Source organism: Microcaecilia unicolor, chromosome 6 (genome assembly GCF_901765095.1).
Source record: "Microcaecilia unicolor chromosome 6, aMicUni1.1, whole genome shotgun sequence".
Taxonomy (NCBI): domain Eukaryota; kingdom Metazoa; phylum Chordata; class Amphibia; order Gymnophiona; family Siphonopidae; genus Microcaecilia; species Microcaecilia unicolor.
This window is the reverse complement of record NC_044036.1, coordinates 60,617,870-60,639,696: the sequence shown is the minus strand read 5'-3', so window position 1 is coordinate 60,639,696 and position 21,827 is coordinate 60,617,870. Positions and strand designations below refer to the sequence as shown.

The 21,827-nt window shown below is 42.9% G+C and overlaps 1 protein-coding gene across 4 annotated transcripts in view; it reads left to right on the top strand.

The window, feature by feature from the left end:
* TTLL7 (tubulin tyrosine ligase like 7) overlaps positions 1-21,827 on the top strand; it is a 324,337-nt gene that overhangs the window by 194,070 nt on the left and 108,440 nt on the right. For all 4 annotated transcript variants that reach the window (XM_030206297.1, XM_030206296.1, XM_030206298.1 and 1 more), the window contains one exon: positions 19,519-19,793. In XM_030206297.1, the coding sequence (XP_030062157.1) occupies positions 19,519-19,793 (275 nt within the window). The remainder of the gene's footprint in view (positions 1-19,518; positions 19,794-21,827) is intronic.

The following is a 21,827-nucleotide window of genomic DNA, read 5'->3' as shown; positions in this document are numbered from 1 at the left end:
AATGGGGCAATGGAGGGTTAAGTGACTTGCCCAGAGTCACATCAGTTTAATAGTAACCTTGAGAATGGAGAACTTGTGATGAAACTCTCAGGCCTTTTCTGTTTGTTTACTTTTGTTTTAATAATATGCAGAACTCCATTTTTTCCATCTAGGAGAAGAGGTTGCTGTGATAGTTACTGTCAGATATAGACCCGATTTCCATGAGGTAGTAGAAAGTAGTACTTTTAATAGAATGTGAAGCCGAAGCACTGGGAGTTGGAGATGTCGGGTCACTATATCAAGTTACAGAGAAAGAAGCTTAAAAGGAATGCAAAAAATTATTATTTTTTTAAACTAGAGGAAGGTAGGGGTAGAACCCAGGTCTGACTCCAGGTAGAAGTTGTAAGGGCTAAAAGAGTGATGAAATTCATCATGTCTCAAGACATAGTGTATGACGTGATGAAGAAAGTTAGGCAAGTACAAAGGGACAGTGTGGAAGAATCAAGTAAATCTCATCTTCTGTGTTTCTATGTTAAGCTGTAAATAAAGAAATAGCAGTACCTTTGGTATAGTTTCGTACCCCTACAGTACTTTGATTCTGTTACATTGAACACATTATGTTGATAGTGTTATTGAGTGACAGCAAATGGAAAATTCATGATCCGTGAACTCTATCTTTGTTTCAAGATACCTGTCTTGCTCCTTTTAAATCCTGACAACCTGATATTCTCAACTTTCACTTCAGGGAGACTATTACATATTCTGATCAGTCTCTCTACATTGCAACAAATCAATGTTTTCTTTTGTATTAGGTATTTTCTATATTTCATCACATCAATTATGAGTTTTTTATTTCCCTAGACTAAGTATCCCAAGATGAGGCACATCTTCACATCTCACTTCTTACTCTTGCCCCTAACCTCCAAATCCTGCTAGTGAATATTGTCTGAATATTTTTCATCGCCATCAGATCAATCTTTAAATAATGAGCCCCAAAGTGGGCACTTTCACTCTAGTTGAGAGTACTTTCTTACTAAATTTAACATCCATGTATCTTTTGTTTATCCCAGCATCACATTATGTGAGATTTCTTGGCCTCTAATAATCATGCCACTGTTTTTGATTCATCATTACTTAGGGCATTAATGATATATTCCCTTCCCTTATTGCAGCAGCCTAAATGCAGTTCCTTTTCTTGTTCTTGAAAGGTTGTTTTATATCATGCCAGTCTCTTCCAGAGTGCTGCCATGCCTCCTCTGGGTTTGTATCATAAGCAGATGTAGATACTATATACTTTATACCCAAAATTCTTCTTCATATTTCTTTATCAGTGAAGACCCAATTATTAATTCCTTTGATACCTTGTACTGAAGCAATTCTGAATGTGTTCAGTTTATCCCCATTGAGAGTCTTCTTATCTTGATCCTGGTCTTAGCTCATTGTGTAAAGGCGTGTATGCATAGGCGGTCAGTGACTCAGATGTTTGGGGAGGCTAAAGAGGGGCAGGGGGGCATGGCAGGGCAAGTTAATATCTTTGGGATGTAGGGGCAACACCTAAGTATGAGTAAAGGCACAGTGGGGACACTTTCAAACACAACAGGGAAGGATCTCTTCATAGCATCGCTCTGGTGCATCTGTACCAGCTGCCCCCTCCTCCCCCCCCCCCAGTACCTCTCTCACTGATGGTGATATGCAAACTGAACACAGTCCAGGGAATTATATGTCCTCCCTCAAAAAAAAAATCAAAACAATGCACCAGAATAATACAACATATTAAACAGAACAGTATTTGAACTATTCTGGGAATATATGTAGTCAGCCCTAGCACCAGTATCTTTCTATTGACCACGTGAACAACGATGTTCAGCAGCACTGTAATAGAAATCTTATTGTTTCTGGCAACTATAAAATGATTTGCCTATCAATATCTTGGTAAGTTGCCAAATGGCCACCAGGCTTCAGATCTGCTGGCCTTTAGTTTATTGTTGAATTACCAAACATATTTGGAATATATATTCTCCAAGGACATGCAGGACTTCTCAATTCTTGATATCTGGGTGATGTCACCAACAGAGCCTGGCATGGGAAACAGTACCCAAGCAACTTTTTCTAGAAGCATTTGAGTAGCCTGCCTGCAACCCAAAAGGGGCATGGCCATGGGAGGTACATGGGCGGATCAGGGGCATTCCTAAAATTTGCACACAGTGTTATAGAATACTGAGGATGTACACCTAAATTGGCTGCTGGAAATTACACCTGGTTTCAGCAGGCATAAGTCATGGTGCCCAAATTTAGAAGCCAAAATTGGAACTCAATGCTATTATATAACGGGCGCTCATCTTTGAGTGCCCATTATAGAATAGCATTGAGCGCCAATTTTTTTTTGCACCAACTTTGAGTGCCATTTACTGAATCTAGCCCAATATGTATACTTTAGAAGAAAGGCAGGAGTGGAGAGATATGATAGAGATGTTTAAATACCTACATGGCATAAATGCACAGGAGGCGAGTCTCTTTCAATTGAAAGGATGCTCTGGAATGAGAGGGCATAGGATTAAGATGAAAGGGGATATACTTAGCAGTAACCTGAGGAAATGCATCCCAGAAAGAATGGTGAATTCATGAAATGGCCTCTCGGTGAAGTTAGTGGAAAAAAAGTTCTGCTAAAGTACAAGCAAGATTGGGAACCATGATTTATATGCCCACTTCTGTTGGACCTTTCTGTCGGAAGTCCCATGAGACTAGAATGTTTTCCAACACTTATCATACAAGAGCAGGGCACAATGTTGCATCCTGGATATTAAGAGATTGATATAATCTTCCCTGAACTTGCCTGTCAGTGTCTAACAGGTTTTGCTAGCTGCAGGGAAGGATTCAACTGAGAGAGCATATGGTTTTAAATGGAAAAGGATTGCTGTCTACTGTGAAGATGAGACCATAGATCCCTTCACTTGCCCTATTCAAAAACTGCTCAAATACCTTCTACATTTGTTAGAAGCAGGTGTAAAGACCAATTCTGTAAGGGTTCATCTTAGTGCAATTGGAGCTTATCATCATCATACAGAAGGTAAACCCATCTCTGTACAGTCGTTAGTTTTTCACTATATGTGGGGCTTGCTATTATGAAACCTCCCATAATGTCTCCTGCAATACCATAGGACCTTAGTGTTCTTCTGACCCAGCTGATGAGCCAGCTTTTGAGTCAGTAGATACCTGCCAGTTGAAGTACCGGTTCTGAAAGGTGTTATTCTTAGTGGCGGGTCCTTCAGTGCGATGGGTTGTTGAGCTCCAGGCCCTAGGAACGATACACCTTATACCTTATATCCCACTTCACCATAACAACAGCCGAATCCATATCACCCCAGCTTGAAATTGCCTCAGAATCCACCATACAACCTTGCTCGACCACCTGGACGTTGTCTTGTTTTACAGACCACCAGGTAACTGGCATGAATGCCAATCACACTTCATGGGCTTCATATTGAATACCTGTGTATCTAACTCCAGTCTACTTATAAAAGGGGACATAAACCTTCATCTAGAAGACCATAACTCAACCAATGCATGTGAATGCAAGGATTTCCTCCAATTATGGGACCTCAGCTGGCCAAATATGTAAGCAACCCATGTCAAAGGACACACTCGACCTCATCACACAAAGACTGGCCTCAGACTGTAACCTAATACTAACAGACACAAAATGGTCAGATATACCATGGTCAGACCACCTCAAATTAAACCTATCCTTACAATGGCGAAAAAAAAAGCTCACACCACAAACAAGAACGCACAACCTACACCTCGAGAGGCCGAATTGACCCTGTAACATTCTGGCAACAGATCTACAAGAACGAATGGACAGCACAAAGACTCGAAGCACTACCTTCTAGAATGGGACAACAGATGCAGAAACATACTAGATAACATAGCACCACTACAAACAAGAACTTCAAGAAGACACAACTCGATACCATGGTTTAACGAAGAACTGAAAAACCTAAAAACACAAGCTAGAAGGCTTAAACGAGCACAGAATAAAACAAAAGATGAATACACACTTAACACATGGAAACAAATGCAAAGAAAATATAAATACGCAATAAGACAAACCAAAAGGTCATACTACAAAACCAAAATAGGACCAGACTACAAAGACACACATAAACTTTTCCAACTCATGAACAAAATACTAGATACCACACCAGTCACCACTACCAACACAGACACCCCATCTGCAGACAGCCTGGCTAAATACTTCAACAAGAAAATCATAAAGCTACGAACCATGTTACCACTTAACACCACCGACCATGTAAAATTCATTGAATGTCTGGACCCAATACCCGATGAATATCCAGAAGACCGAATCTGGACAAACTTCACTCCACTCACTGAGGAAACCGTCACAAAAGCGATCAACAGGTTCGCCAAATCCCACTGCAAACTGGTCGTATGCCCCAACAACCTAATAAAATCTGCCCCTCAACGCTTCATAACAGACCTTACGTCGCACCTAAACTACAAATGCTACAACACGGACTCTTCCCTAAGGATAAAGGAAACATACTACTCACCCCAATACCTAAAGATTCAAAGAAAAAAGCAAATGACATAACCAACTACCACCCGGTAGCATCCATCCCTCTGGCAGTCAAACTAATGGAAAGTATGGTAACCAAACAGCTTACCAACTATTTAAACAAATTCTCAATATTGCACAAATCACAATCAGGTTTTCGATCCAACCACAGTACTGAAACAGTACTAATCACTCTCCTAACCAAATTCAAACAAGCAATTGCAACTGACAACAGCATACTTCTCCTACAATTCGACATGTCCAGCGCGTTCGACATGGTAAGCCATAAAATACTATTAAACACCCTAGAATACTTCGGGATTGGAGGAAGCGTACTCAGCTGGATCAAAGGCTTCCTAACCATAAGAACATACCAAGTGATATCAAATTCGAACACATCAACACCATGGAAACCAGAATGCGGAGTACCCCAAGGATCACCGTTTTCACCGACCCTTTTCAACCTCATGATGACACCTCTAGCCAAATCACTATCCAACCAAGGCCTTAACCCATACATCTACGCAGATGATGTCATGATTTATATCCCGTTCAAACATGATATAAAAGAAATCACAAAAGAAATCAAACATAGCCACCAAATCATGAATTCATGGGCGGATGCATTTCAATTAAAACTCAACGCAGAAAAAACACAATGTCTCATCTTATCATCACAATATAACACGAACAAACCCACTACTATAAACACCAGAAACTACACCCTTCCTGTTTCAGATAGCCTGAAAATTCTCGGAGTCACAATCAACCGAAATCTCACACTAGAAAGCCATGCAAAAAATACAACAAAGAAAATGTTCCATTCAATGTGGAAACTCAAAAGAATAAAACCCTTTTTCCCAAGGGAAATATTCCGCAGCCTGGTACAATCAATGGTGCTAAGTCACCTAGATTACTGCAATTCAATCTTTGCCGGATACAAAGAACAAATCATTAAGAAACTACAAATGGCCCAAAACACAGCAGCCAGACTCATTTTTGGAAAAACGAAATATGAAAGTGCCAAACCCCTAAGAGAAAAACTACACTGGCTCCCACTCAAAGAATGTATTACATTCAAAATCTGTACTTTGGTTCATAAAATCATTCACGGCGAAGCCCTGGCTTGCATGTCAGGCCTCATAGACTTACCAACCAGGAACAAAAAAAGGTCAGCACACACATTCCTGAACCTTCATTACCCCAGCTGTAAAGGACTAAAATATAAAGCAACATATGTATCAAGCTTCTCCTACATAAGCATGCAACTATGGAATGCATTACCAAACGCCATAAGAACAATGCACGACCTAACTAACTTCCGAAAATCGCTAAAAATCTACCTGTTCAATAAGGCATACTACAATGCTCCATCCTAAACACCAGACAACGAAACTTATACCAGACCTGACAATACCGAACTCTCTACACCTGATTGTATCAGTTACTTTGTCACGAATGAATTTTAACTCACTACCTCTTTATTTCTGTTCCTGAAAATTAATTCTCTATACTTGACTGCTTAATCTACTCTATCACCTATGATCTGTAATGCAATACCAATTTGTATTTCTCATGCCGGGAATGGCGATCGCCATTATGGAACAATGTAAGCCACATTGAGCATACAAATAGGTGGGAAAATGTGGAATACAAATGCAACAAATAAATAAATAAAAATACAGAGGTTTTTTTTTTTAAATAATAGAGTGGTTTTGCACACACTTTCAAAGTTCCATTCTAAAGTTGTGTCAGAGTTCTATCTTGACCAGTCAATAGCCTTCCAACATTTTTTCCAAAACCTACTGCCCATAAAGGAGAAACACAGGAACCCAAGAGTGGAAGTGACCAAGCCACAGAATGATCTAAGATGACAATGAGTAAAGCCTTTATTCACAAACATGTAGATGCACAAATCCTAAACAAAAACTGGACCAAGCGCGGGCCTTGTTTTGGCTCTCGAGAGTCCTCTATTATGTGGGACACAAAACAAATTCAAAAACAAGGAGTAGAAAGAAGCCATAATAAAATTTGAAAACTGCATCCAAATGTCTCAGTGATGGCAGTGAACAGGAAATTGCTCCAGTCTATCAACTGCATCTGCGGTTTCTTGTTCACTGTCATCGTTGAGACATATTGTGAAATAATGCAAAACTCTCCAAAAGTCACACAGGACCTGTAAAGCAAATTCTACAATACCATAATAGCACTAACTTCCAAGAGTCACACAAGGGCATACCTAGGAAAAATCAGCATCATAAACATTGCAGTGGGTAATAGTTTAATACACCTACTGGGAACACTAAAGAAGTCGGATTAGTTCAGATAAATTCTACAAAGACGTTCAGAATACCTGGTCACACACACGGAATACAGATAGAATAAGTAACCTACTACTATAAATGTAGACAAAAATCAAACTGGACCATCAAGAAGCCAGATTCTGCATACAGTGCAAAACTAGAAACAATAATGCATGTCTCTCTGTACTGTGGAAAATAGATAGATGGCAGATGTAAATTTCAAAAACAGACACATTTTACTTACTAAATTAAAAATGAATAAATAGAAGTAAAACAAAAAAATGGAAAATAAAATTATATCCTTTTATTGGACCAATTTAATACATCGTTTGGTTAGCTTTCAGAGGCTGAAACCTCCTTCCTCAAGGATATTCAGTGCTGGTCACCAGAAACAGCCCATCATTGAATATCTGGGCTCAGCACTGATCATGGCATTTACTGACCTGCCTCCTGAAAGCTGAATATCAGCTGTTAGTGTCTTTGGACAATTGCACTCTAGGTAGTGAAAAGAGCCATCCGCCCATCTCAGTGGAAAAGAACCCACCCAATCCACCTGCAGTGCATCATCTGAGTCAAATGCGTTTGACTTAGCTTCAGCTTAAAGCTGGAGAAATCCCTAAATTCTTGAAGCTTTCCATCATAAGTACATAAGTAATGCCACACCTGGAAAAGACCAAGGGTCCATCGAGCCCAGCATCCTGTCCACGACATCAAAATGAGACGTGACTTATACCATTGTTTCCCAAGTCCTGTCCTGTAGTACCTCTTGCCAGTCAGGTTTTCAGGATATTCACAATGAATATGTATGAAAGAGATTTGCATATAATGGAGGCAGTGTATGCAAATCAAGGACTGGACTTGGGAAACACTGATTTACACGGCTTGTTAATATGTATCAATAGACCATTGGCATATACCCTTTTCCTTAGGGTCCCTCCGGACCGGCCCAGAATGTGACTGATGGGTTGTTCAAGCCTTCCAGTAGGTGGAGACTGAGAAAAAAACTGTGACTCTAGAGAGAGCCAATAAGAGCCCTTGCCAGCCAGAGAAAGATCCAGTAATTTCAGTCTCTAGCAGGTGGAAGGTTGTGAGCCCTCCAGTCTCATTCTTGTACTTATCTATTTTTTCTGTATTTTCTGTATTTTTTCTGTATTTTCTCTTATTGGTTTATTCTCTGTGCATCCTTTTATTTCTGACAAGCAGAAAGCCTGTTATGTGGAGACAGAGGTCCGCGGGGGGGCCTTTTAGTTGCCTCGGGGGTTCTAAACTCCGGGTGGCCCGGTCCCTCACCCCTTGTCCTCCCTGATATTGTTTCTGAGCTTTGTTTTAAAAGTCCTCCCAAATATTTGATTTAGTGCTGCTACCTTAGAGTGGCTGAAGTTTAATTGGCACTGCCTCAGCCCCTTCTCAGGAAGGGTATCCTGAAAGCCGGGAGAGTCATACGTACTGATTCTGCATTAAAAAAAAATTATAGCTCAGTTAATTTTTCTGTACAGTCAGTCTATGCTGTACATTATCAGCTTCCTCAGGCTCTTCAGGAGAAGAGCCTTAGAGGCAGGGATCGTGGGTGTGGCTTGGATCTCTTTCAGGGAGAGAAAACTAACAACTTATAGCAGCAGCTTCAGAGAGCATTTTCCATCTCACAGATAGGCTGCAGAGAATACCTTCTCCTGCTTCCACCCACCCTACCCCTCTACCCACCCACCCCTAGAGTGACATGTCTTATATAACCTCCCTATCAACCCACTCATTACTTTACCTCACCCATTTCTATTCTTCTATCACCTTCTCCCACTACTCCAACCAGAGTTACACCTAATCACACTGACCACCCTTCAACATCTTCTGTCCTTCTGTGACTGTTCTCTTGTGCTTGACTGCTTAAATATTTTAAATTTAAATGCTTTACTTTTTGTCTATTAGATTGTAAGCTCTTTGAGCAGGGACTGTCTTTCTTCTGTGTTTGTACAGCGCTGCGTACACTTTGTAGCGCTCTAGAAATGTTAAATAGTAGTAGTAGGGAGAGGCAGCCATAAGTAAAAAAGAAAAAATCCTAAGGTCAGAGCTCTGATCGTTTTGCTTCCTTGCAGTATCAGGCATTACAGCTCCTGTGTTGATTTTCCCTGTGGTTTGCATCTGCTGTGCTGGACTGTGCGTACCGCTTTAAAGATGTATAAATAAATAAGTAGTGATAGCTGAGAAACTCCGCCGCTGTTTAGTCTGTCAGCGGCGGGGTGTTGGTTCTAGTGGTGCCTGTAGATACTGCACTGCTGTGGAAGCTTCTTCGGGGGAAGGAGTAGGGACGTCGTCTTCTTCCTCAGCGGCGGTGGGGGGTGGTCTATTTCAGCTGTTTCTGTAGCGGCAGGCTCAGCTCCGTCGGTGGCTCCGATTTCGGCAGGAACCGCCACCATCTTGACTCCCTCCTCGCTATTGCATCCCCGTCTGCGGTGCCGGTTGCGGTCCCTCCCTCCAGTCCTTCCTGCTCTTGGCTGGCTCACTGTGTGGGTCCTGCAGCGGCTCAGACTCTTCAGGGGAAGAGACTCTGAATTTGGCAGAGGCAGCCACATTTCTTTCTAGTTCAAAAAATAATAATAAAAAATAATAATAATATTTTCGGCAGTTTTTAGTTGACTTCTCGCTCTGCTGATTGGGCAGTTCTCTTTGAAATACCACGCGTTTCTCCTCTTGCCGCTGGGGAAGCTCTGACAGCTTCGGTTTCAGTTTCGGTGGGAAACACTGCCATTATTACAGAAGGTCCTGTCGAGGCACAGTGGCCGGTTTCTTTCACGGTTGCTTGGTTGGGAGTTTTTCTTCTCAGCCCTTATTTTCTCCAGTAGCTCCATCTGGAGGGATGAATTCCATATTACTAATTATTTTTATAGCGTTACAGGATGTGGGCAGCGCTATACGTATTATAGGCAGGGTTTTTTTTGTCCTCCTGCTCCCTCTGCTTTATTTTGTTCTACTGCTGAGGGTTTTTATTCTTAACTCTGTGTGTTCTATGTTTCTCCCGGACCTGGTGGGTGACCCTGTGTCTGATTCACACCCTGTTATTTTGGTAAAGACCCTGTTAAGCCTTTTCTATGAGGTGTTAATTTTTCACAGATTAAAGAATTTTCTGGGAACGCTGAGTCCATGGTTTTGATTCAGAATGGTCGGCTACCGGGAGAAGTTCCTACCGTAGGCAGATTCCATATCTTCTAGCTGTTCATGCATGGCTGTTATGGAAATAAAGTCTCTCGGACTCAGAACATAGAATGCCACAAAAGGGGCAATTCTGGGCCTTGATGCTTCAGTTTAGAGTGAGTTTGGTGCTCAGCATGGCAGGTAGGCACATTTATGATAGGCTTACCAGTGCAAACCCACTCTCGTACCAGTTCTTAGGTCAAAATAAAAATCTCCTTTTCTCTGGGTGTAGGGGTTTGCAGTGAGGGTCTAGTCCAGTTCCCCGGGTTCTCAGCTTGCTGCACCGCCCGTTGGGTCTCTCCTCTTTATACCATGTATATAACTTTATATGGATACCCGAGTTTGGTTTGTCTTTGCCATTCTCAGGCTATGTCCATGGTCTCCCCATGCTCCCTCCCATATTTTGGCATATTATCTTTTGGAAAATATCAGTTGAAGCACCTTTCACACGCTTGCATGTGGCATGCTCTAGGCATAAGTCTATAGCGCTGGGACAAGGCCATAGTAAGCACTATTTCCATAACTGATATCACAGTTTTTTCCCTTCTTTCTTTTGGATTTGCAATTGTTCTGTTTGTCTCAGCGGTCAGCGCGAAAGTGCCGGCATACTTCAGTCGCCAAAGAGACCTCCAGGGTCCTGGAATTCGAGGCGCTGCTTCAACCATGGCTGGAGGGTCTCCTGTATGCGTTCCCGCCATGGTCTCTTTTTAGGTCGTCTGATCTAAAATATAATAGCTTAGGGGTACATTGATTTTGATAGCCCCGGATTGGCCTCTCTGTCCCTGGTATGCTGATCTTCAGAATCTGTTGGCCGGTTCCCCTCTCAGGTTCGCAGTCCTTCCAGGGTTATTAGTGCAGGAAACGGTCCTTCTTCCAGACCCCGGTTGATTTTGTCTTACGGCTTGGTTGTGGAGCGGGCGATGTTAGTTAAGAGAGGTTTCTCGGCGGAAGTAATTTCTGCCAGGCTGAGGTGTAGGTGTCGTTCCACTTCTCTTTCTTGTAGATCACTGTTCTTGGAGTTCAGCTTGGATCAGGTGGTCCTGCGTCCGGTCCCCTCATTTCCACCTAAGATGTTGTCTCATTTTTATGTTTCTCAGCCGGCGGTACTGCCTGTGCTAAGTTATTCCTCTGGAACGGAGGAGCAGCGTCGCCTGAAATGTTTAGATGTCAAGAGGGTTCTGAAGTATTACGTCAAGTCTACCGATGGTTTGCATCGTTCCGATCGGTTGTTTATTAGCTGTGCGGTTCGTGCAAGGGCCTTATGGCTTCTAAGCCCACTATTTCCCGATGGCTTAAGGAAATTATTGCTTCCGCTTACCTTCTTTCTGGAAAATCCGTTCCGGAGGGCGTTGAGGCGCATTCTACCGGAGGACAAGCGACTTCATGGGTGGAGCGGTGTCTCGTGCCTCCTGAGGTCATTTGTAGGGTGGCAACTTGGTCTTGTTTGCATTCCTTTTCGAAGCATTATCGTTTGGATGTATTCAAACGTCAGCAAGCTGGTTTCGGGGTGCAGGTTTTGACGGCGGGGCTGCTAGGGTCCCTCCCATGATCGTACTGCTTTGTTACTTCCCATCAATCACATTCTGGGCCGGTCTGGAGGGACGCTAAGGAAGGAGAAATTAGTCCTTACCTGCTAATTTGCTTTCCTTTAGTCCCTCCGGACCGGCCCAGATCCCTCCCCTCAGATATATCAGTTTTATTCGGTGGTAGTTCGTGGTTATTTCTTGGGAGCTGTGTTGCTTGTTTACAGTTTCTTACAAAAAAAAATATTTATATATATAATGAATAACAGAATTAGAAGACAATTCAAGTCTCTCAGTTCAAGCCATATTTCTGTGGTTATGGGGACACTATTCTTTCTGCGGCACGTACCCTGTGTTGGCAAGGTGCCGGTGGCTGCTCAGGCTTTCGGATGCACAAACGGTTCTTTGGCTTCTTTCTGCTTTGGTACTTGGTTACTGGGTCTTTCTCTGGCTGGCAAGGGCTCTTATTGGCTCTCTCTAGAGTCACAGTTGTTTTCTCAGTCTCCACCTACTGGAAGGCGTGCACAACCCATCAGTCACATTCTGGGCCAGTCCGGAGGGACTAAAGGAAAGCAAATTAGCAGGTAAGACCTAATGTCTCCTTTCTCAAGATTAGATTGAATTTCTCTAGTTAAAGAGAGTGCATTATAAGTCAGTTCACTCTGCTGATTTTAGATACCAGTTTGCTTAGTGGTGGAATTCACTGCCAATGGCAATCAAAGGTCAACCTGATTACTTGGTATTTCGCAAAAGACTGAAAACTCTCCTCTTTAATAGGTTTCTATCCATTGATGGAGTATCTTAGATTGCAACTGGCCATCAATGGTCTATATTTGGTATTTTGTTTCTGGCTTGTCTGTTGTTTATTTATTTGTTACATTTGTATCCCACATTTTCCCACCTATTTGTAGGCTCAATGTGGCTTACATAGTACCGGAGAGGCCTTTGCAGGCTCCGGTGTGAACAAATACAGGGTGATGTTGTGGTAAGATCAAGTTCATGTGGCACAGCCACATTAGGGAATCGGAGAACGGAAGAGTTGTGTTATGTCCATTACGTGCTTTAGTTTGGTTGTGTTGCAGAGATTAGGCATTTAAGTTGGATTGGTAGGGTATGCCTTTTTAAACAGGTTGGTTTTTAGTGATTTCCAGAAGTTTAGGTGGTCGTACGTTGTTTTCAAGGCTTTTGGTAATGCGTTCCACAGTTGTGTGCTTAATTAGGAAAAACTAGATGCATAAGTTGTTTTGTATTTAAGTCCTTTGCAGCTTGGGTAGTGCAGATTTAGATAAGATTGTGTTGATTCGGATGTATTTCTAATTGGTAAGTCGATCAAGTTTATTTACTGTTAGCTACATTGAAGTTGAGTATGTTCAGGACAATGTAGGGTATAAATGTCAAAATAAATAAATAAAGGGTCTAAAGTCAAAACAGACAGTAAGTGGAAACAGGAAACCTTGCCATGTTCTCCTATGAATAGAAAAACTGCTTGGATAATGCCCCATTAACCCACACTATTACTCGTGGCTCTTCATAAAGTGCATGTACTCTGCCACTAAATGGGGCTCCATATCCCATACTTTGCTAACACACCATACATGTAATCACATACCATTTGATCGAACATTTTCTTTACATCAAAACGTCAGTAGAGAAAGCACCACTTATGGTTTAGTACCTTCAATATGCATCTCCCATTCTTAACTACATATCTGCGTTGGACAAATCCCATGTCTGCTATACTGGTAGGGATAACCTGTGCAAATCTGTTAGCAAGAACATTTGCCAACAGTTTAGTCTCATAGTTTAAGAAGAAGACGGGATGGGATGATTTTGGCAGGAGTAGTTCCTTGCCAGGCTTTGGTATTACTATAATTTGAGACAATTTTGAAGTGTCAGGTTTTCTAATGTTATTGTGCAATTAAACACTACAGTTACAGATTTACCTATCGTATTGTATGTATTGCCCATCCTACCTCATCCACTGTTATAGGTACATTAATCATTTCTCTATCTTCTTCATCTATCTGAGGTAATTCTACACTAGAGGTAGGCGTCAGCTTCTAACACCTCATCCTGTGGCCTAAGATATACATTTTCATAGAAGTCCCACAAATTTTGTGAATGCCCTGATCTGTTATTTCTTCTCCCTCTGACTGTCCTTTAATATTATTATTATTTTATATCCCCCCCCAAGCTTTTGCCAGTCTCACCAACATTTTCCCATATTTATTATTGTATCTATATAGCTGATATTTATAATCTAAGAAAGACTTTTTTGACTTTTGGTGAATTAGCTCATTCAGTGCTACCTGTGAAGCCAACATTTGGGCTTTATTTTGTTCTGAGGAATAAGCCCCATACAATTGACGGTCTTTCCTCATTTGTTTCTCTATTATCAAAATATTTCTCTCTCTAGACTTTTTCTTATAATGGCACAGGTTAAAATTTTTCCTCAATGAACAGCTTTTGCCACCTCCCAATTTCAGCATTATGCAACATATAATATTTCCATTTTTATATAAGAAGATCTTGAAATGTGGTATCACTGTATAACCCTTGTGGGAACTTCCACTGATAAGTCTCAGGTGGATGTTCCTCAGAGGGAATCAAGTGCAATTTCACCTCTATTTAAAACTTTGTAGCTTTAAAATATTGAGCAGTGCAGTGTGTCTCTTTTGTTTGCATAGCATACTTAGCCAAAAAAAAGTTGCTTTGACGCCAGTCTATGTACAGAGCTTACCTGCGTGCCTTATGGAGCCATCAGTCCTCTATGGAAAGACTGGCCACTAATACTGTTGAGGAAAATCGTATGGACCCCTTATGGTTGATCTGCAGTTCAGCAGTTTTGTACAAATTGAAGAAAATTCTTTCTACCTTAATGTAACTCTAGTGGAGTAGTCTTAGCAACACAATACTTTCCAGCCAGCAGGTTTCCAGATCTTAAAGCCTACAGAATTTCTGCTTCATGAGGGAAATTTAGTACTGTCAGTTTGACCACTCAGGACCTATTCTCACTGTCTCTCCTAGGGCGCTTGCAGTGTTCTTAAGATGCAAGCATTGTCCAGCCCAAGTCTCCACAAGTCTGTGTTGAGTATGGACTCTGGCAGACCCACCATTTGTTCTATTCTGTTCTACAATTTATATTCCACTAGTAAAAAAGGCCCGTTTCTGACACAAATGAAACGGGCGCTAGCAAGGTTTTCCTTGGAGTGTGTATGTTTGGGAGAGTGTATGTGAGAGTGACTGTTTGAGAGTCAGAGTGAAAGTGTGAGTGTGTGAGAGAGAGAGTGAGTGTGAGTGTGTTTGTGACAGAGTGTGTGTGTGAGAATGAGAGTGTGTGCAAGTGTGTATGTGAGACACAGTGTGAGAGAGAGTGTGTGTGTGTGGACGAGAGAGAGAGTGTGTGTGAGACACAGATTCTCTGTGAGAGTGAGTGTATGAGACCAAGCGAGTGTGTGAGTGAGTGTGTGGCACATAGAGAGTGAATGTGATACAGTGTGAGTTAGAGTGTGTGAGAGTGAGAGTCAGAAAGACATTGTATATGAGAGAGAGAGTGTGAGCCCTGCCCTCCCAATCCATGCCCATCTGTGCCCTGCCCCCTCCATTCATCCTTTTCCAGCAATTCCCCTCTCTCCCTGAGCCCTGCCCTCCCAATCCATGCCCATCCATGTTCCTCTGTCACCTGCCCCCTCCATTCATCCCTATCCAGCAATTCCCATCTGTCCCTGAGGCCTGCCCTGCAATCTATATCCATCCATGCCCATCTGTCCCCTCCATTCATCCCTATCCAGCAATTCCCCTCTCCCTGAGTCCTGCCCTTCCAATGCATGCTCCTCTGTCACCTGGCCCCTCCATTCATCCCTATCCAGCAATTCCCCTCTCTGCCTGAGGCCTGCCCTGCAATCCATATCCATCCATGCCCATCTGTGCCCTCCATTCATCCCTATCCAGCAATTCCCCTCTCTGCCTGAGGCCTGCCCTGCAATCCATATCCATCCATGCCCATCTGTGCCCTCCATTCATCCCTATCCAGCAATTCCCCTCTTCCTGAGTCCTGCCCTTCCAATCCATGCTCCTCTGTCACCTGGCCCCTCCATTCATCCCTATCTACCAATTCCCCTCTCTGCCTGAGGCCTGCCCTGCAATCCATATGCATCCATGCCCATCTGTGCCCTCCATTCATCCCTATCCAGCAATTCCCCTCTTCCTGAGTCCTGCCCTTCCAATCCATGCCCATCCATGCTCCTTTGTCACCTGGCCCCTCCATTCATCCCTATCCAGCAATTCCCCTCTCTCCTTGAGGCCTGCCCTGCAATCCATATCCATCCATGCCCATCTGTCCCCTGCATTTATCCCTTTCATGATTTTTTTCTACCTTTGTTGTCTGGTGACTGTTTTTCTTTGCATATTGGTCCCAGTCTGTGATTCTGCTTTCCTTTGTTTTCGCTTAAGTCTTCTGTGCCATTTGTCATTTTTGTCTCGTTTTTCTTTGCTTTCTTCAATATTTTTCAGGCTCTCTCTCTGCCCAGATTTAATTCATTTTTAATATCCATTCTTTAATTTCCTTCATCTACCTTTTCATCTTTTCCTCACCCTTGTTCTCCCCATGCCCTTTCCTCTTATTCTCCAGTCTTTCTCTATTCCCCTTTTCCTTCCAACAGCTCTGCTTTCCCTCTCCATCCTTCCAGTGTCTCCCCTATTTCTTTCTGCATTCTTCCATCCAGCGTCTTCCCTCTTTCTCTCCCCATCCTTCCGTTTTCTCTCTCTCTCCCCATCCTTCCATCTGTTTTTCCCCCTCTCTCTCCCCATCCTTCCATCTGTTTTCCCTCTCTCTCCCCATCCTTCCATGTTTTTCCCTCTCTCCCCAATCCTTCCATCTGTGTTTTTCCCTCTCTCTCCCCATCCTTCCATCTGTTTTTCCCCTCTCTCCCCATCCTTCCATCTGTTTTCCCTCTCTCTCCCCATCCTTCCATGTTTTTTCCCTCTCTCCCCAATCCTTCCATCTGTGTTTTTCCCTCTCTCTCCCCATCCTTCCATCTGTTTTTTTCCCCTCTCTCCCCCATCCTTCCATCTGTTTTCCCTCTCTCTCCCCATCCTTCCATCTGTTTTCCCCTCTCTCCCCAATCCTTCCATCTGTTTTTTCCCTCTCTTCCCCAATCCTTCCATCTGTTTTTCCCTCTCTCTACCCATCCTTCCCTCTGTTGGTTTCCCTCTCTCTCCCCAATCCTTCCCTCTGTTGGTTTCCCTCTCTCTTCCCAATCCTTCCCTCTGTTGGTTTCCCTCTTTCCCTCTCTCCCCAACCCTTCCCTCTGTTGGTTTCCCTCTCTCTTCCCAATCCTTCCCTCTGTTGGTTTCCCTCTTTCCCTCTCTCCCCAACCCTTCCCTCTGTTGGGTTCCCTCTTTCCCCAATCCTTCCCTCTGTTGGTTTCCCTCTCTCCCCAATCCTTCCCTCTGTTGGTTTCCCTCTTTCCCTCTCTCCCCAATCCTTCCCTCTGTTGGTTTCCCTCTTTCTCTCTCTCCCCAATCCTTCCCGCTGTTGGTTTCCCTCTTTCTCTCCCCAATCCTCCCCCCCTCCCCGCGACACTCCGGGCGAGTCCTGCACTTATTTTTTTTTTTTTTAAGACTCAGAACGTGCGAACGATGCAGCCGGCAGCGATTGAAAGAGGCTGTCTGGGCTGGCGTCTGCGTCGGAGCTTCCCTCACCCTCTGCAAGTCCCGCCTTCGTTGTTACAACTTCCTGTTTCGCGGGACTCGCAGAGGGTGAGGGAAGCTCCGACGCAGACGCCTGCCAGCCCAGACAGCCTGTTTCAATCGCTGCCGGCTGCATCGTTCGCGCGTTGTGAGTGTTAAAAAAAAAAACTAAGTGCAGGACTCGGCCGGAGTGTCGCGGGGGGGGGGGGGGGGCGGGGGGGGCGGGCAAAAAAAGGTGCCGATGCATTGGGGGGGGGGGAGTTTTGTTTAGTGTTTGTATCGGAAGGGGGGGTGCTGAGTTGCATGAATTCCTAGGCAGGGGGAGGAGTAGGTGGAGCAGCTGTGCTGGCGACGTCATCCTTGGCTTCACCCAACTCAGCCAATCAGACGTGCTGCACGGTCTGTGAGTGTCATTGCTCCGCCCATGAGGTCATCACGTTTGACGTGTGGGCGGGGCAGACAGTCATGGATGAAAAATTGATCTCTGGCGCCTCACATTTAGAACGTTGGAAAAGTGAGGCTGCAGAACGTTGGTGGTGTGTTTTATATAGAGAGATATGTAATAGTTTCTCCACGAGCAATTCCTGAAGTCATCAATCTTTTCCTCCTCTGCCCGTAACCTTGTTTTTGCAGTCTGCTCTTTCCTTCTCAGCTGCTGTTACCACATCCTCCATCATTGCTACTCACTACTGGCAGATTGCAAACACCATTCTGAAGATTTCCAAGTGATATTGCATCAATTCCACTTTGTCATATGGCTGTTGGAATTTTCTGTCTTTTTTAAAATTTAAATCTTTATTAGTGGAACTGTTACAGAGATTACCAAGTATGTTGGAACAGGTCAACATCAAAACAAGAATCATTTCAGATCCATAACAAGCTAAACAAAATAACTCTCAATCAAGTGTTACCAATAGTATACCTGCAGATGGCTCAAAAGGACTTTATCTGACCGATAACAATGTCCACAGCTACACATCATGAAGCTATGCTTGACTGAAAAAAAGCTATATGAATTCCTTCTACCCAAATTTTCAGCCTCTTGCATAGTTCTCTTTTTGCATGTAAACCTCCATGCACTCTGCATGTTTCATCTCAAACACTCATACCCCCCATCAGAATAATTCTCCCTCGAGCAGTCTTGGGAGAGATCCAAGATGGCGCTTAAGAGGGAAGATGCACCTTCAAGAGCTCCGTCCTTATCAGTTTTTGTTTCCTCATCCGGTCCTTAGCCTGTGGTGGTTATGGGCAAAAGGAGAGGGAAAGTGAGGGACTCTCCCTCAAACCCCACCATTAATCCCTCGATGAGAAAAACTACACTGCTCAACTTTGGAATCACTGCAGGATATCCAAAAACCTCTTCCCCTTCTCTGGAGGTCGACTGCAGAATAGACGGAGCGTCCCTAAGCCCTGTCGAGCAAACAGCTGTCACCAGAGATCTTGTAGTTTTTCATATTCCCAAAAAAGAATGGACCAGTGGTGATCTTCGCTGTCCATGCGGACCCCAGGTTTTGGTGGTCAATCATTTTGGTTTCCAACTGATAACTCTTTCTCTCTGCACAGCAGTCTGTCAGACATAGCTTGAATTGTTCCTCCAAACTGCTCAGGCTTTACCCCAATAGCCTCTTGTGTCCATTGGTGAGTTTTCTGTTCAGTCTTCACTGATGGAGGCATCAAGAAGGGTAAGCGGCCCATGAGCCAAGATACACGTCTGTTCTAGCTCATCACACCATGTGACCTCCCAAAAGATGTATTTTTTAAAAACCACCTATGTGCTACCTATTATCCTGCTCTCTACAGAGAACCTCCCCTTTACTGGTAAGTGGCTCCACATTACAGCATGCTGTTGGTTCATTTATAATTTATAGTAGTAGTTCTCAACCATTGTTCTTGGAACCCACTTACCAGCTTGTTTTTCAGAAGATCAGCAGTGAATTTTTCATAAATTAAAATTTTAATGACCCATCTTTATTGTATGCAAATGTATTCTATTATGCACAGTCATTTTGGATACTCTGAAAACAAAATTGGTCAGTGGGTCTCAAGCATTGGGGAAGAGAACCTCTGATTTACAGAAACACTGTATAGCAGGAGTATTGAAGCTATAAATAGGAGATATTTAAGAATTTGCTAAATGGTATATTCTCATGTGTGTACTGATGCATTGGATTTAGCAGGTACCATGACACTGAAATAAGAAATTCCAGGGTGGGAAACATAAGAAATTAATTTTCTTGTATTTTGTCTATTTATGCAGGCAGACTAAACCTGAAGCCTCCTCTTAAAGCTGTCAAGGTTCCATCTTATTCCTCTTCTTCATCCTCTACAAATCCTATAAGACGCTCTGTGAGCTGTCCTCGTTCAATATCTGTCATGACTGTACAGTTCCCGACATCTGAGTATCGTTCCTGTTCAGCCAAACCACAACTTTCACGCCCATCTTCAGGAACGAGATCGCATTCTTTAAATAGGAACTCATCTTTAAATCAGGCACCTCACATGGCCACATTGGGCACCATAAGTTCTTCAGCGGTAAGGTGATACCCTTGTTTTTTCTCTTAATAAAGAGTGCAGAGAAGTATCACAAAGAAACTCGTAGCTTACATAAGCTGCTAAATGTTGTATATAGCTTATTTTTATAATTTCTCTTTTGTGCTATTTTTAAATTTTATATACAGAGTACGTTGTGATGGCATTTTTTATCTTCTTGAGACCAGTGAGAAATAACTATCCTAAATATGTTTGTACCAAACAAGGCAGCTTCCAAATGATTGTTGTTTTGCTAAAGAAACCTTCCCAACCTAAAAGTGTAAACTTTTTAGAAAAGCAAATGTGTAAAATATCCTGAAACTTATACTGGTTTATTTATTTATTTATGACATTTGTACCCCACATTATCCCAAACTAATTCGGGTTCAATGTGGCTCACAATCAAGAAGAACAATTACTGCCACTCTTCCCTCTAAGCTAAGTAGCAGTCCTCTATCTACAGTCCTGCCAGTGAGGGTCGCTGCTTCACTATCACATTGTCAATAGTGGGGGACAGACGAGCTCTGCAGGACTCCAGGGAACTTGCCTATCCCTCTAGATTGAAAACTCAATATTGAAGCACCACCCCCCACTGGCAGCAGTGCACTAGGAGGACTCCCGCTCAGAGTAGAGGGAACAATGGCTGCAAATCTTTTAAAGCAGCATTCCACTTTATTTTAATCAAAAGCCTATCAGGTGAGTGCATGGCTTTCCCACAAATTCATTTTGTTTTACATTGCAGAACCTCACCACAAAATCCATCCCAGTCAATGAAATGATTATTCAGTATGCATGGAGAACACAGTTTTCAGAGGACTTATAGCCCACCCCCCACCACTCTGCAATGAAAAATGCTTATGCTGCAGATGAATAGCATGCATACTTTTGCCTCAAGGAAGAGAAGTAGGATTGAGCAAGGCAAAGTATTTGTGGGAATTTTATTTTGAAATCCTTGCCCATACCTTACTTTGGGCTCTGTTTACTGAGCCACTCTGTAGGCGCGCTTACATTTTTAGCATGCGCTAAAAACGCTAGTACACCTTAGTAGACAGGGCTCTTTGTGTACTTTGGAATCCATGGTTGCTGTTGGCCGCAGATTTGCAAAGGGAGGTGATTCTCCTTTGGACCCATGAACTTGTAAGATCATTTTTAAGTATATGCAAGCACCCTGGGCAGTTTCAAAATTGCCCCAAGGCATATAGTTGATGCAAGAATTAATACTGATTATATTTTCAGTGATAGCTTACTTTTTGTGCTGTTCTAGGCTAGTTGTGGTCATAAAGCTTCAACAAAAGTGGTTAATAAATCCCAATAAATAAACAAACAAACAGATTTTTAATCCAACTCTTTAATGTAGCAATCATAGAAAATCAAGTTCAGTTGCTTGGAAAGAATTATTTTTTATTTGGATTTTTGATCACACCTTTTTCAGTAGTACCTCAAGGTCAGTTACATTGGGTATGTCTCTGTCCCTGGAGGGCTCACAATTGAATTTTGTACCTAAGGAAATGGAGAGTCAAGTGACTTGCTCAAGATCACAAGAAGCAGCAATGGGATTTGAACTGGCCACCTCTGGATGTCAAGACTGGTCCTGTAACCACTAGGCTACTCCTTCACTCCAGAATTGTTGCCTTCTACAAACAGAGTCCGTATCTAGCCACCTTAAAGGCAAGGAGATGGCCAGCACCTCAACCCAGTTGAGAGGAAAAGCTGTAATACTCTAAGAGGAAAGTATGAGAATAATGGTGAAGAATATTGATGGAATCAGAGTAGATTTAGGTGGGATCAACCCCTAGAGCAACTGCTGATCACAAAGGTATGCTAGGAAGACTGGCTCTCTCTTTCACAGCCCACAGTGGGAGAGAGGGAGGGCTGGCTTTGGCCCAGAATTGAGAGCCAATAGAGAAAGCTCACAAGAAGTCAATCACAGGAAACGGCAAACTATAGGGATAGCAACCCTAATACACAGTGATTTCAATGCAATTGAATACAAATAATACTCATACTAAATATACATAACAATGAACCCTGCTACCA